Below are 15,016 nucleotides of genomic sequence, written 5' to 3'. Positions count from 1 at the left end.
CAAATTTCAGCATTTTTTTTAATAATGATGGTGTTTGGAATAACTTGTGTACTACACCTCGACTATTCCACCAGAGATCTACCTTCTAGCAGCACAGATACCTAGTAAATCTATCCACCAAGGCTTAGGCATATGGGAAAATATCACCTAGTATTTTTTTGTCTATGCTCGGATTTGAACCCCCTGATCTCCAAGGTTTGCATCCGCTTCATTGACCACTAGGCCACATCATTAGGTACCAAATTCCAATAATCTTACTGGAACCATATCATAAGAAAAATGAAGCACATATCAAAGAGAAACTTACTCTTGGGAACTTTGTGTTAAATAATTTAAACTTCAAGATTCTGTCAAAAACATTTACTTCATAGGAAAAAAATGTGATTAAATTCAACTCATCAAAAGAAACAAGGAGCAGAATATATGCCACTTTTAGTAACTAAAACTTATCAAGCAGTAGGAAATCCAGGAGAAGTGCCTTCTGCTCGTGCTAACAATCCTTAAGTAGTAGATAAAGTACCAGCGCCAGTACCATCAATAGTATAAGATATCCAATAGGTGTTAGGTAGGTCTCTCTATGCATTAAACCATGATTTATGAGGATCACGAGGAAGCAACCACAGTTTTTACTGCAAAATGATTACTAATCCAGTTAAGAAGTCTACAAACAAAGATTTAAAAACTCTTTACAGGTTTTTAACATACACCAGTTGAGAACTTTATCATCAAATAGTCCTAATACAAATTGACAATGAAGAAACAAGTACCTGAAAACGGAATCAGAAGAGAGGATTCCCAGATGGGTGTCACTGTAAGGGTGCCAACAAACCTGCAACGTGCGTATTGAGTTGTTTTTGTCAAAGTAAATCTCTGAACCAACTGAAACTGTCCTGCAAGCGACAAAAGGAAATGAACACATTCAAAGTGGCTTCTAGTGCACCGCAACTGATTATCAGACAACAACATAATTACCATCAAATCTTGTTACTGAAGAAGGAATCCATCATGTCTATTTTCATTTAATCTCCTAATACAGGTGAGAGGAAAATCTGGCTGGTCTGTTCAAGGATTACAGTAATAAATATTTTTCACTCTTAAAAAGAAACTCTTCTTCACTTGAATTTTCCTGATATTGCTATTTACAAAATAGAATGTAAATTAGGAGGTCGAAACAAATAACCTGCATTCTGACCCTATAAAAGTCCTTTATTTATATTAAATAGAAACAAATGAAAATAAAACAGAAATTTTGAAGTTTTTATTTTATAATAAGGCAAAATTATTTTGTTAAGATCAGGATAACTCCTGTATACAAGCGATGTATCAAAAAGGGAAGAACCTACACAGAATATGGTTCTCCATAAATGGCACTCAAACTTTTACACAATAAGAACATCATGGGTGCACCAAAGACTAACTAAAACCAATAGGCTATTTCTAAAATGTGCAAAATCTTTTTATACCCCCTCAGAAGTTCTCATTTCTCTCTTTCCACAAGATCCACATGATGGCTAAGGTGGTAACATTCTATGCTTTGCGTCTTCTCTTCTTTCAAAAAGCCCACATATGTAACATGTCCTTTGCATCACCTGCTGCACCTCAGACCAATCGGCTTATGCACAATGCATTAGACTGTGAATTCATATCAGGATGCCATCACTGCTCATTCACGGCATACGTCATTTGATATATTCAAACACTTCGATTTCAAATTAAGAAGAATAAGCCTATTTTTCACCAGAAAACCCCAACAACCAAATTTTGCAATCACTTGCCGTTTTTTAGCTCCTAACTTACTTTCTTCTTAAAGCACAAGGTACAATATCTCTTCACAAGAATCCCAGGAACCATTTTTTACAAAGATTCAGGAGCCATGTGTGAATTCATATCAATCTCGTTATTAGATTAGCAATAGCCAGAACAAACAGATGGTATTACTGTTAGTTGCAGTCACATGAAATCTGAACCGCTTTGAATCAGACGAGACATCAGCATTGTAACTATGGATTCTCAGGCCTCTTGATGAAAGATAAATCTCAAAAACATAAATAAACAAATAAAATAAAGAAAAAACAAAGGGGGAATATTACCTATGCAAGATCAAAATCAGTTTTCAAGAACCAATGCTACTTCCAAATGTTAAGTCATAAGGTTCAAATGATTGGAAAAAAAATTAAAGGAACAGTGGCTTTAAATAGCTATACCAGAAAAGTCATAACTTCTTTCATGCAACGAGCAATAATATTGCATCAGACTAAATACACACAACGCTTTCGAAGATAAAGGAGAATGTACTCTTCAATTGAAAAATTGTTAACAAACATCAACAGGACAATGACGTTGATAACACTATTGTTTTTAACACTTTGGAGCCCAAAGAAAACATAACCTAGCAAAACCAAAAGGAGGAAGTTATACCGGCATATAACTGTATTTTCTTTGGTCGAAGTCCTCCCATAGAGATACATGACGTATAAACCATCCAAGCCAACTAGGAAAAGTGCTGATCCATTTCTATTAATGGAAATTCGCTGAACCTCAAAATCCAATTGCATATCAGCTTGCAGTACCTGAACAACAACCAGCATCACCAAATGCGTAGCTTAAAGCAGTAGTAGCTTGCTATCAGGTAGTAGTACCAATGCACTTCAACCAAAAAAAACAAATCAGCAAACAGATATGTTTTATTTGTCATCATTGGACTAGTGACCTGATAACACAGATAGGAGTGTTAGTCTTCAATTCTTGTGCTATGCATGTCGTTCTTAACATTGCACAACAAGAAAAAGAAGCTTCGAAAGTAGGAAGAGGGAAGCATTCTCTGTAGAAGTCTAGTAGAACAGGTATTCTGGTGTGCAGTAGATAAATGACAGTTCAGCTATCCAAGTGAACATAACTGTCAGATCAACTATTGTCTAACAGAATGAATCTGATATCACAACTATCTCAAAGCCCCAAAAATGATCTGTTTAAATTAAATAAATAGTTAAAATACTAGCCAAGTTTAAGTTAGCATAATTTCCTCTTTCAGATAAAATGCCAAGAGCATCAAAGAATAATGTGCGAGAAGTTCAAATATGTCTCAACTAGGCAGTGCCTGAAAGGCTGAACCTGAAGAAACAAGAGGTATAATAGTTTAAGATCGTGCTGAAGTTTATTCTAACATATAATGCAAATTGTTCAGCTTTATTATGTTTCTTTTGAAGAAGGAAAATCAACATTTCAACAGCAAAGTCTGAGGAACTCAAAGGAGTTATCCCTCTAGCTCCTTGAACTTTGGAGAAATAATCCTATGACTTAGCTCAGGAAAAAGTGAAAAAAGAAGCATAATGTGTTGATACATCCCACAGCCGCAGGTTCTAAAGTTCACAAGGATCAAACAGTCTCAAGGTTCTATCCCCCATTGTCTTCAATAAGCCTAACGAGTCTAGCTTAAGTGTCATATCTTTATAATAATCTCTCTTTTTTGTCATATATCAATCAATTCAGTGTGCCATCTCATCTCATCATGCTTAGTTACTATTACACAATCCATACATATAAAATTCTTTTTCTTTAGTTTTTCTCTTTTCTCTTTTCTCTTTTTTCTTCTTTTCTTCTCTTTTCTCTTTTTTGGGGGTTCGGTTAGAGTTGTATTTAAAACATTGGAGCTGCATTCCATATGTTACTAGAACAATCTTAGGAGAATGCCATAATCCTCAATTCAGCCCTAATTTAAAGTTTCTCATGCTCACTTTTCTGAGAATACTAAAATCGCAAACAATGAAGAGGGAATGTGCATTTCGTGAATATATGTAGAATAAGTAGGGACCTTAGAGGGAGAAGCGGCAAGGACGGAAGTACGGTCCGGTTCGCCCAATCGAACGGAGAGCCGATGCAGACAGCTTTTGTAGGAGTCCCAAAAGTAGAGACGAGAAGCTCCGTCCCACGCGAAAAGGTTTTTAGGCATTGTGAAGTTGGAGGAATGGGCAGCGCCATCCCTGCTCGGAGCACAAAATACAGGGTGGTTTTGTAAGGGTAGCCATTCCAGTTCTTCTTTGGGTGTTGAAGCTGAAGTTGGCGTTGCTGATTGACGGCCACCGTCGTCGGCGTCGTCAGCTTCACGGGGCTCCGACAAGTCGAAATTGTATCTCATGCTCAGATGCTCTTCTCCTCCTCACTTCGTCGCCTTGGGGTTTTGGATTCTCCCGCTGCTAGCAAATGGAAATCATTGTCATTTCAAACTTTAGGCATATGAAGAGAACCACACTAATTTCCCATTTTTTTAGCCAGACATCATTAGTGAAACTTTTAGGGTTAGTTTGGTTAGGAGATTGTTAGTTATACAGTCAAGACTAGGGGTGTAGAGTGTCAATGTATATTCGAAAACAAATGGAACCGTACCGAACTTATAAATCTATAACCACACCGATAATTAGGGTAGGTTTTTTATTTTATAAAAATAAATCGAAAAAATACCGAACCGTACCGAATAAATTTTACATATAAAAAATATATTTATATAGTAAGTTTAAAAATAATAATGGATTAAATTTTTTTTGGGCCTTAGAATTATGAAAACTGTTACAAGCCAACAAATAATTAAACTCAAAATACTTATTCTAAAACCTATTATACTACTTCTACTTAAATAAAGTTATTTCAATTATCTTCATTAGCAAGACACAAAGTATTCTAGTGATTATAAGTAGCAAACAATAATGTATTGAATATGTTTCCTTTCATATATTTTAGATTTATCTTTTTTGAATATTTAATCTTCTATAGACTTCGTTCTTGAGTCTCAACTTGGTTAATATCTTTCCACTCGTGTGATTTATATTTATTTGCTTTTGCTTGGTTTCTTTTACGTTGTTGTAGAATAGTTGATGGATCTATACTCTAACCATCTTTCATTTTTTTTAATTCAGCACCCATTAAACAGTAAAAATGTCTATAGAGTTTTGCTAAGTTCTATAAAAGAACATATGTTATTGCATTCTACTTCTACCGGTGAATTACATGATATTTAAAAAAATACCGAAAATTAACCGAACCGTACCGATACCGAAGAGAAACCGACATGATTGAGACGGTTTCGAAAAGTCTAATTTTGGTTATACATAATAGAATAACCGAAAGATTAATATGGTACAAATTTTATAAAATAACTGCCCGAACCGAACTATTGACACCCCTAGTCAAGACCTCTCTATAACAATATCTTAATATAACAGCACTTCACTATAAAAGTCAAGTTTTTTCGGAACCAAATTTCATGTTTTGTTATAATATATGTTTTCTATAGCAGCAATTCGCTATAACATGTTATAATACGTTCAAAAAATATATGGAACAAATGAGGATGTTATAGAGAAGTTTGACTATAGAGGTATTATTTATGTAGGAGTTAGCAATGTAAGTATTAGTTATACATGAATATGTTATGTTGGTACATCCCTCCGTCTCATATTATCAGTCATGGTTACTAAAAATAGTTGTCTCAAATTATTTGTCATTTTTAAAGTTCAAACAAAATTTATTTATTTTTTCCTTTTTACCCTCAATAATAATTATCCTTGAAAACTATATACACCTCAATTATGGATAACTTTGTTCAAACACCAATCAATCAACCTTGTTTTCTTAAACACTTTATCATATTTTACACAAATGCAATCAATAAACACCGGAATCCTAACAACTTCTACCACTATATTATAAAGTCTATTCTTAAACCAAGATTATGCTATTATGAGAAAATGGAGAAGGAAGTGAAAACTCATTTGATTGTCGAAGATTCAAGACATCATGAAGTTAAAGACAATATTAAAAAATTTAGCAATACAAAAGGTTCAAGGGATTTTAAGGTTGACGATTCAGTGAACATGTTTGAAGACCAAACGAATAATATTTAGTGATTTGCATTCACATTTAGTAGAAATTTAGATAATGCAATTGATGGAGATGACATAAAGTGAGAAAATATTCAATGAAGAAAAATATAAATATTAAGATATGAATAAGAGTAAAGTAGTCAAAAAAACTCACCCTAACTAATTTTTCTAGGAAATGATCAAACTCGTCCCTAATGTATGGACATTGGATCAATTTGGTCCCTGATGTATAACACCCAATGGAAAAGATCCTTAATGTATACCAAAAGCTAATCAGTTTGGTCTTTAGCATAAAAAAGTGACGGTACCCACTACAAATCCGTTAAAATGAACAAAATCACGTGAGAAACAAAAGTACAAACAAAAACCTTGCCTTCTTCCATCATCCCCAAATGTGAACCCATCTCTTTTCCAATAAAAATCTTTTTTTATCTCTCTTACCAATTAAAAGTCTTATTTGATTGTGCTTTTTGTCATGAATATGCTACTGTATTTTGGAGGTAAAAATGTCATGAATTACGTACTAACTCTGTAAAGTTTACTAGCTATTAGTGATATTCCATTGCAGATTTTTGTCTCTTAATTAGATGAACAAGGTGCATACGATAGTAGCATATAACTTAGTAATAAATTCATGAGATGTAGATTTTTGTCTGAGGAGCTAAAAATCAAGAATAACTTTACATAACTATGGGACAAAGAAAATAAAGTCTCTCTCTGGTTTAAGAAATACCAGAAAAGATAGTTGCATAACAATAGTTGACATGGCTTAATTAAACAATTAACTAAAACTACTCTTCTAAGACAGTAGATTCATTCAACAAAAAAGCAGCATCTTCAGGTTTCATCATAGCAAAAAGCAGCAACACCTTGTCCCATTTAACAAAAAATAACAGTAGATCATGTTAAATATTCCAAGAATCGTGATTCTCCCTTTCAAGCTCTTTGTCAACAAGTCCAGTAACATCTTCATTATTTGGAATGCAACTAGTTCGGCAATCAAGCTCAACAATGGAGAAACCTTATTCGGACAAGTCCAGTAACATCTTCATTATTCGGACATCATTTCTTTTGATTAACATTGTTCAACAATGGAGAAACCTTGCTTGTCTCGACTGATTTTACTCAATCTGTAAGAGAGATAAACAGGGTTTTTGTTGGAAAAGAGATGGGTTCACATTTGGGGATGATGGAAGAAGACAAAGGTTTTTGTTTGTACTTTAGTTTCTCACGTGCGTTCCGTTCATTTTGATGGATTTTTAGATGGTACGTCACTTTTTAAGACTAAAGACCAAACTGATTAGCTTTTGGTATACATTAAGGACTCTTTCCATTAGGTGTTATACATCAGGGACCAAATGGATCCAATGTCCATACATTAGGGACGATTTTGATTATTTTCTCCTAATTTTTCTTGGGAGGCGTGTACAAAAGAATCATGACAGATAATATGAGACAGATTGAGAATTAGTTATGCATGTATTACAATATAGAATTTTTTTCCTATTGGATGTTTGAATTGTTTGGCAACTGAAATAATATGTGTTAGGGATGACTGCAGGGCCTTATATCAATTTACTCAAGTTTAAAATATTTACTACTCCCTCTGGTCCGCAATAAGCAATGATCATTTTACCTTTGGCACATCCATTAAGGAAATACGAACTCCTAGAGGAAAAAAGATGTATTTATTAAATTAACCTTAATTAATTAATAGCTTGACATATTGAAATATTTAAAAAGGGCAAATTTTGGAAAAATAAAATTAATTCTTTCTTGATTATATAAATGAACACTTATTTTGGACCAAAATAAAAGATAAAATGAACACTTATTGTGGATCGGAAGGAGTATATTAAAAAGATAACAGAGATTTTTAAATAGTGATTAATGAAGTTTAACACTTCAACCCAGCAGATGTCCCGATTCATTTCAATCTATGACTGATATGCAAACATGTTTTACTATTGAAAAGAACAGTAATATGATTCTTTTTATATGTACTCTTTATTAAAATTTTGTGTCATGTGAAATCGTAAAAGCACTACAACGGAAAGAAATGAATTAAAGTCATAAAAATACAAAAGGAACTTAAATCTAAAGTGAACGGGTAATTTTGTCATTTATTAGTTTAATCCACGTGTTGTTTAATAGATGTATTCTTATTTCATATATCCCGCATAAAATACAAATATTCTCTCACTATGGTATACAAGTATTATTTTATATGGGTAAAAAAAAGGGGAAAAAATTAACTAAATATTGTACAGGTTGTGCAAGATTTTATACAAAAATCAAAACACCAACAAAATATTGTATAATTTGTGCAATATTTTGTACGAAGATCGAAGTACCAACTAAACATTGTAGTAAGTTATACTAAATTTTATACATGATTATACGTGAATTAAGGTATAAGAAAGGAAAATCAAACGACCCCTTGAGTTTTTCCAAAGACATCAAAGCCTTTTATTTAATCTTATGGGTTGTTTGGCATGAAATAAGTTAATCCATGAATTCTAATGTAGGGATTAATTATGTTGTGATTACTAATACATTAATTATCTTTTGTTGGGTGTTTGGTTAATTATACTAAAATTGCATATACAAGATATCGTTTAAAATATTAATTTATTTTTTAAATTAAATAGCAATGAGTTTACAGTTATACCATTGGATACTTGACCTTCATTGGCTTCTAGGATGGACAATGATAATTTTATTCTTTTGGTGCTTTATTCATGCATAAGTTATACCTAGATTAGTTATTCCATATTGTTAGCGGTATAATATACCAATTAGTGTATTCAACTATATAAGGATTAGTTATACATGATTCAAAATATAAATCAAACATGTAATGATCCGATCGGTCGTTTTACTTTCTAAATCCTCGTTTCCCTATTTAAGACTTTTCGAATGTGCTTTTTATATTTTATGACTTGCAGGTATTGTTAGTTTGCTTTTGGAAGGGTTCAGGTTAAATTCGGAACACTTAGTTTCATTATAGTAGCCTAAGGTGGCCAAGTTTGACTTGAGTCAATACTTTGAGTAAGAGACCTCAGAACAAGGATTTGAAGGTTCAAATAGGTTCGTACGATTATTTTGGACTTGGGCGTGTGTTCGGATCGAGTTTCGGGTGATCCGGGAGCATTTCGACGCTTATTGTTCAAAGTTGGCGTCTTGAAGGTTTTAGAGTTTCCTAAATTTGGTTTGAAGTAGACTTTGGTGTTATCGATGTCCGTTTGAGATTCCGAGCTTTGGAATAGGTTCGTATTGTAATTTGTGACTTGTGCATAAAATTTTGCATCATTCTGAGTTGTCTAAGTATGATTTGTCGCGTTTGGAGCTAGTTGAAGAAGTTTGAAGTTCAAAGGTTGATTAATTTGGTTTGAGGGTGCGATTCTTGGTTTCAATGTTGTTTTACGTGTTCCGAGACTTCATTCAAGTCCGAATTATGTTTATGAACCTGTTGATGCAATTGGAGGGGGGTCTGGGTGGCTCGGGTGTGTTTCGAACCACCCGGAGTTAGGTCCAAAATGACATTTTTTTTTGGTGTTGGTTTCCTTCTTCGCGAACACAGACAATGAAGGATTTGGTCTGGAAAAATTTTGTGCTTCACGTTCGTGAAGGTAGAGCCGCGTTCGGGAAGCCTGGGGCTGTGAAGCTTCGCGTTCGCGAAGAAGGAGCTGGGCTGGGGGTCAACAGGTCGTTGGTCTTCGTGTTCACGAAGTATTAGCCAGGCTAAGCCATCGCGATCGTGATGGCAGGATCGCGTTCGCGAAGAGGTATTCTGGGTTGCGATGGCAGGTTTGTCTTCGCGATCGCGAGGAGATTTCGACGATCGCGAAGAAGGGTCACTCGGCAGAATCACATTTTATAGTCTGGACTTGGACTAATTGTTCCCATTTCTCACATTTCTTGGCCTATTTTAGAGTTTCTTGGAGAGGGATTTTCACCTAGCATTTGAAGGTAAGTGAATTCTACCTAATGTGAGTTTACTACATAGATTATGGGTAGATTTTAATATATAAATTGTAAAATTCATGGGATTATGAACCTTAAGGTTTGGTAAAAATAGAATTTGACCACGAAATTGATTATGGAATTGAGTAGAAATTACATATTCGAGTTCGTAAGGTCATGGGTAACATTTACCTACGAAAATTTCTGAAATCCAGACACGTGGGCTTGGGGCTGACTTTTATGGACTTTCTGAATTGGGTTGGAAAATTACTCTAATAGATGAATTATAAACTTTTGAGTATATATTGATTAGTTTGTACGACTTCTGACTAGTTTCGGGTTACTCAGCGTTGTTTTGAGGCGACTAGTATAGTTTGTGAGCCGAGTAGAGGGCTTGAAAGTAAGGTAAGTCTCTTGCCTAATATTGTAAGAGGGAATTATCCCCGTAGGTGCTTAAATTGTTATTTGATACTAGTTGTGGGTGCTATGTAGGCACGAGGCGAAGAGAGTCTGTATGTAGCTAAAATCATATTTATGTCAGGATAGACTTATTTATCATGCAATATTTGTTTTACATGAACTCAACTTGTTAGTCTAAATACTTAAATTTATGATTGAAATTTTGATTAGGGATTATGTTAGGCCGAGCTTCATTACCTTGAGTTTTTGGCAGAATACTTGATTGTTAGCAAAAAATTATGCTTTTATTATGTGCCCATCCTTGTGTTGCAATTGTTTGACCCATAGTTCGAAGAGTTTCTCTATTCCTGTATCGGGTCATACACTTCGACAGTGCTATGAAATAGTAGTTTGGATCGGGTCGTATGACCTCGACAGTATATTTGAGATGCATTCATGGATCAAGCCATACGACATCGGCAGTGTACACGATTATTAGGGATTAGGTCGTACGACCTCGGCATAATTCGTATGTAATATCGCTAGGAATCAGAATATACATGATATTTCCTTCTTAACTTGAGATTTGATATTTACTTGATGGTTCTTATCTGCTTGAGATAACACATGATATTTGGTGATTTTATACTGTTATTATGTTGAGGGATCATGTTACTTACAGTCTTTCCCATTCCATTATTACTGTTATACTTCATGCCTATTTAAATTTTATGTACTTTATTTATTGACCACTAGTAAGTGTCGATGTCGAACCATCGTCACTACTTCTTCGAGGTTAGACTAGATACTTACTGGGTATGCGTTAATTTACGTACTCATGCTACACTTCTGCACTAATTGTGCAAGTACTGAGGCAGGTACATCTGGTGACCATTCGGGCGCGCACCCGTTATCCGGAGACTTAGTGGTGAGTTGTTCTCCATGCTTCGATCTGCAGCATCCGGAGTCTCCTGTCTGTTATATTTTCATTTATGTCTATTTTATTTCAGACAGTAGCTATAGTGGTTTGTATGTTCTACTAGATTGTCCGTGCACTTGTGACACCTAGTTTTGAAAATTACTAGTAGATGTTTATGATTTTTCTTAATATTGTCACTATTTCATTTTTATGTTTGATTTATGCTTCATATCTCCATGGCTTTCTATGCTTAATTTCCTTTACTTAATAAAAACAATGATTTCAAAAGCAATAAAATAAATAATTAAGTTGATAGTTTACCGTTGGCTTGTCTGACGACGATGTTGGACGCCATCATGGCCTATTTTAATGACCCGATCGGTCGTTTTGAGAGCTGTAGCTCCGTTCTCCCAATTACTGCTCATTTTGTACTTTATAACTGCTATGTGACTTACCGGGGTAGTTGGTTCGGGTCCGGTAAGGTTTCGGAATGAATTGAGACACTTAGTCTCAAAGATGAAAACGTAAGTTGAAAAGGTTGATCGGATGTGGACTTATGTGTAGATAACTCCGGAATTGAGTTTTGATGGTTCCGTTAGCTCCGTAGGGTGATTTTGGACTCAGGAGCGTATCCGGATTGTGATTTGGAGGTCTATAGTTGAATTAGTCTTGAAATGATAAAATTTGGAAATTTGGAAGTTTGATCGAGAGTGGACTTTGTGGTTACCGGGCTCGGATTAGAGTTCTGGGAGTTGGAGTAGGTCCGTGGTGTTATTTGTGATTTGTGTGCAAAATTTGGGATCAATCGGACGTGATTTGATGGTTTTCGGTGTCGTTTGTAAAAGTTGGAATTTCTTAGTTTCAATAGGCTTGAATTGGGGTATGTTTCGTATTTTTGATGTTGTTTGAGGTGATTTGAGGGCTTGACTAAGTTCGTATTGTGTTTTAGGACTTGTTGATATAATTGGTTGAGGTCCCGGGGGCCTCGAATTAAATTCGGATGGTTAACGGATCGAAAATGAAACTTAGTGCATTGTTGAAGCTGGGAGTTTTCTGGTGTGATTGCACATGCAAAGGATTGGCCGCAGCTGCAGAACTGGGCTGGCCTGGGGAAGGACGCAGGTGCGAGGGGGTAACCGCATCTGCGAGCCCGTAGGTGCGAACAAGGCTTCGCAGATGCGGAGTTGAGGGGCGAGATTTGTTTCCGCAGAAGCGGATAGTGGGCCGCAGATACGCCTCCGCAGATGCAGAACCTGGAGCGCATATGCAGGCCCTAGGGATTTGAGCGATTTTCGCAGTAGCAGATTATTTGCGCAGATGCACTCCCGCAGAAGCGGTTGGTCGGCTTAGTGGCTTCCGCAGATGCGAGTGATGGACCGCAAAAGCGGTACCGCAGAAACGGCTAAATTGGCCGTAGAAGCGAGAATGCTGGGCAGATTATTTAAAACGAGGGTTCCGAGATTTTCACCATTTTTAACATTTCAAGCTCGGGAGTTGGCGATTCTTGAGAGGATTTTCGGGGGATTTCTTGAGATAAGTCACTTGTGGTCTAATTTATTCAATAATTGTGTTTCCTCATTGATTTTCTCACCTAGTTTGTGTGTATTTAAGGTGAAATTTTGGAGTTTGAGGCTAGGGATTTGGAGAGTTTAAATTAGGGATTTGGGTGTCGATTTGGTGTTAGATTTTGGTAAATTTGGTATGGTTGGACTCGTGGTTGAATAGGCTTCCGGGTTTCGTGAATTTTATCGGATTTCGAGACGTGGGCCTGGGGGCCGGCTTTAGAGTGGCTTTTTGACTTTTGATTAAGAACTTGGTATTTTCTTATGGAATTGATTCCTTTAGCTCGTGTTGATTGTATCAAATTGTTTATGGCTAGATTTGAGACATTCGGAGGCCGATTGCGAGGCAAGGGCTTACTAGCGGAGTGATTCGAATTGCTTGAGGTAAGTATCGTATTTAAACTCGGTTGAGGCATTAGTTGTCTGAATTGTTATGATAGCCATGAGCTTTTGGGTGCGCACATATGTGGGGATGATCCCATGTGCAGGGCACCGGGTTGTATATTCATGTTTGGGTTGTGCTCGGGCTCAATAAGCCCAGAAATAACTATTAAGCTTCGAGCTTCGATATCTAGTATATGATAACATTTTATGTGATCTAATTGAGCCATGATGAGTCTGCTTAGAGGATTAATCCCTGAACAAACTTGATAAATGCTTTTCATTGATGAAATTTCCGGATTTATCTACGATAGCACACTTTGCACATGCTTACACTTTAGCTAGTCCAGGGATAAGGGGAATCCTATTTCATTCATTATATACCTGTACACTTGCTTTATTGCTTATGTATGATATTTTGGACAGGGGACGGGCCTGCGGCTATGCCAGGCGGATTATGTTATTGGCACATGAGTTATTTGTACAACTCAATAGATTTTAAACACATAAATAGGTAATGAAGATTCCGGAATATTCCGAAAATCACAACTTTAGGTTCATTAGTAATGAAGGCTTTAAACACAATAGATTTCTTTCCAAGAGGTGGAGTAAAATGTTTGGCAATCGAAGTGCAAGTTAAAATCATAAGCGAATAACACACCATTTATTCTCGAAATATTTTTTCCCAAAAAGAGCAATACACAATTTCTACTCAAGAATATGTAAGAACTCAAAACACATTAGAAATATTTATAAAGCATAACATTAGTTAAAACAACCATATTTGGGCATGACTTAAGTACATAAGCTTTTAGGCAAATCTATTTTCGAAGTCATTTTGGAACAGTTGAATCAAGGCTCATTTCATAATCGTTCTCGCATCATTTCATTTCATTGTCACCATTGGCCACAAATATAATTTTCATTATTGGCACGGTAGGCACACTTTACATCTCCTACCCACTTCTTTCACTTTCCATCATTTTATGGGTTATCAATAACAAGGCATTTCTAATCAAGACCTTAGGTGTACATATGGACAATTATGAGTCTTAAGCACATCGAGTTTTTCTCACACAATTCGACATCATAACTTTCATTTGAAACACGACTCAAAGCCATAATATTTTAATACACAACCCATACTTTGAACACATTCCCGAAGGATAACATAACATGATAAGGGCATTCGGAAGACATATTGAACATATCTCTTTAGGCACAAAGCTTATTCGTAATAGTCAATTTATAATGAACAACTCAGAACTTACAAGAAAAATCGTGGGATTCAATTTTAAGAGAGAAGTTTAGCCAACATACCTTTCTTGAGCTTTCCTTACATTACTACAATATTCCGGAAATCCTGGCAACTTCAATCTATTTAGAAACATAACAAAAGTGAACCATAAATAGGGAGAGCTTCATGGTTTCAGCTCACTTAGGCATTTCATCAAGCACTATGTGTGCAAATTACACTACAAGGTTTATATGGTGGAATCCTTTCATCCCACAATAAATCATTCACCCAATTTTGTTCGACAACCTCCCTACCACCCTTATGGGTACATTCATGCACAAAGAGTAACTCTCACACCTAAGAATCATACTTCTCATGATCTATTTATAGTCCAAATCCCGAAATTTAGGGCTAGGGAGTAGAACCGTACCTCTTAGATGAAGATCTTGTAATTGGCTTCCTTGATTCTTGAAGATTGGGGCAAGAATGGATGATTAGCATGCTAGGTCTTCTCCTTCTCTCTCTAAAAATAAAAAATAAAAAATTAGATTTTACCTTGTAAAATGACCCTCTAAGGCCTTATATCAAAATAGGGTCGGATAAGAAATTTTCCAAAAATGAACCCCGAAGTCAATTATGTGGTAGCAGAATCATTTTGTGGGCAGCAAAATCGATT

General features: G+C 35.6%; 1 protein-coding gene across 3 annotated transcripts in view; it reads right to left on the bottom strand.

The window, feature by feature from the left end:
- The window catches only part of LOC107779325 (nuclear pore complex protein NUP88), a 28,216-nt gene extending 23,853 nt beyond the window's left edge, over positions 1–4,363 (bottom strand). The window contains exons 1-3 of one of the 3 annotated variants that reach the window (XM_075252181.1): positions 3,812–4,363; positions 2,419–2,570; positions 768–890 (exon numbers count right to left, since the gene is read on the bottom strand). In XM_075252181.1, the coding sequence (XP_075108282.1) occupies positions 768–890; positions 2,419–2,570; positions 3,812–4,135 (599 nt within the window). In that variant the 5' untranslated portion in view covers positions 4,136–4,363. The remainder of the gene's footprint in view (positions 1–767; positions 891–2,418; positions 2,571–3,811) is intronic. The other 2 variants (XM_075252182.1, XM_075252183.1) reach the window with 2 other exon arrangements.
- Positions 4,364–15,016: the final 10,653 nt, after the last annotated feature.

Source organism: Nicotiana tabacum, chromosome 4, assembly GCF_000715075.1.
Source record: "Nicotiana tabacum cultivar K326 chromosome 4, ASM71507v2, whole genome shotgun sequence".
In the NCBI taxonomy this organism is placed as follows: Eukaryota; Viridiplantae; Streptophyta; class Magnoliopsida; order Solanales; family Solanaceae; genus Nicotiana; species Nicotiana tabacum.
The sequence above is the reverse complement of the archived record's forward strand: the minus strand, read 5'-3'. Positions and strand labels throughout refer to the sequence as shown.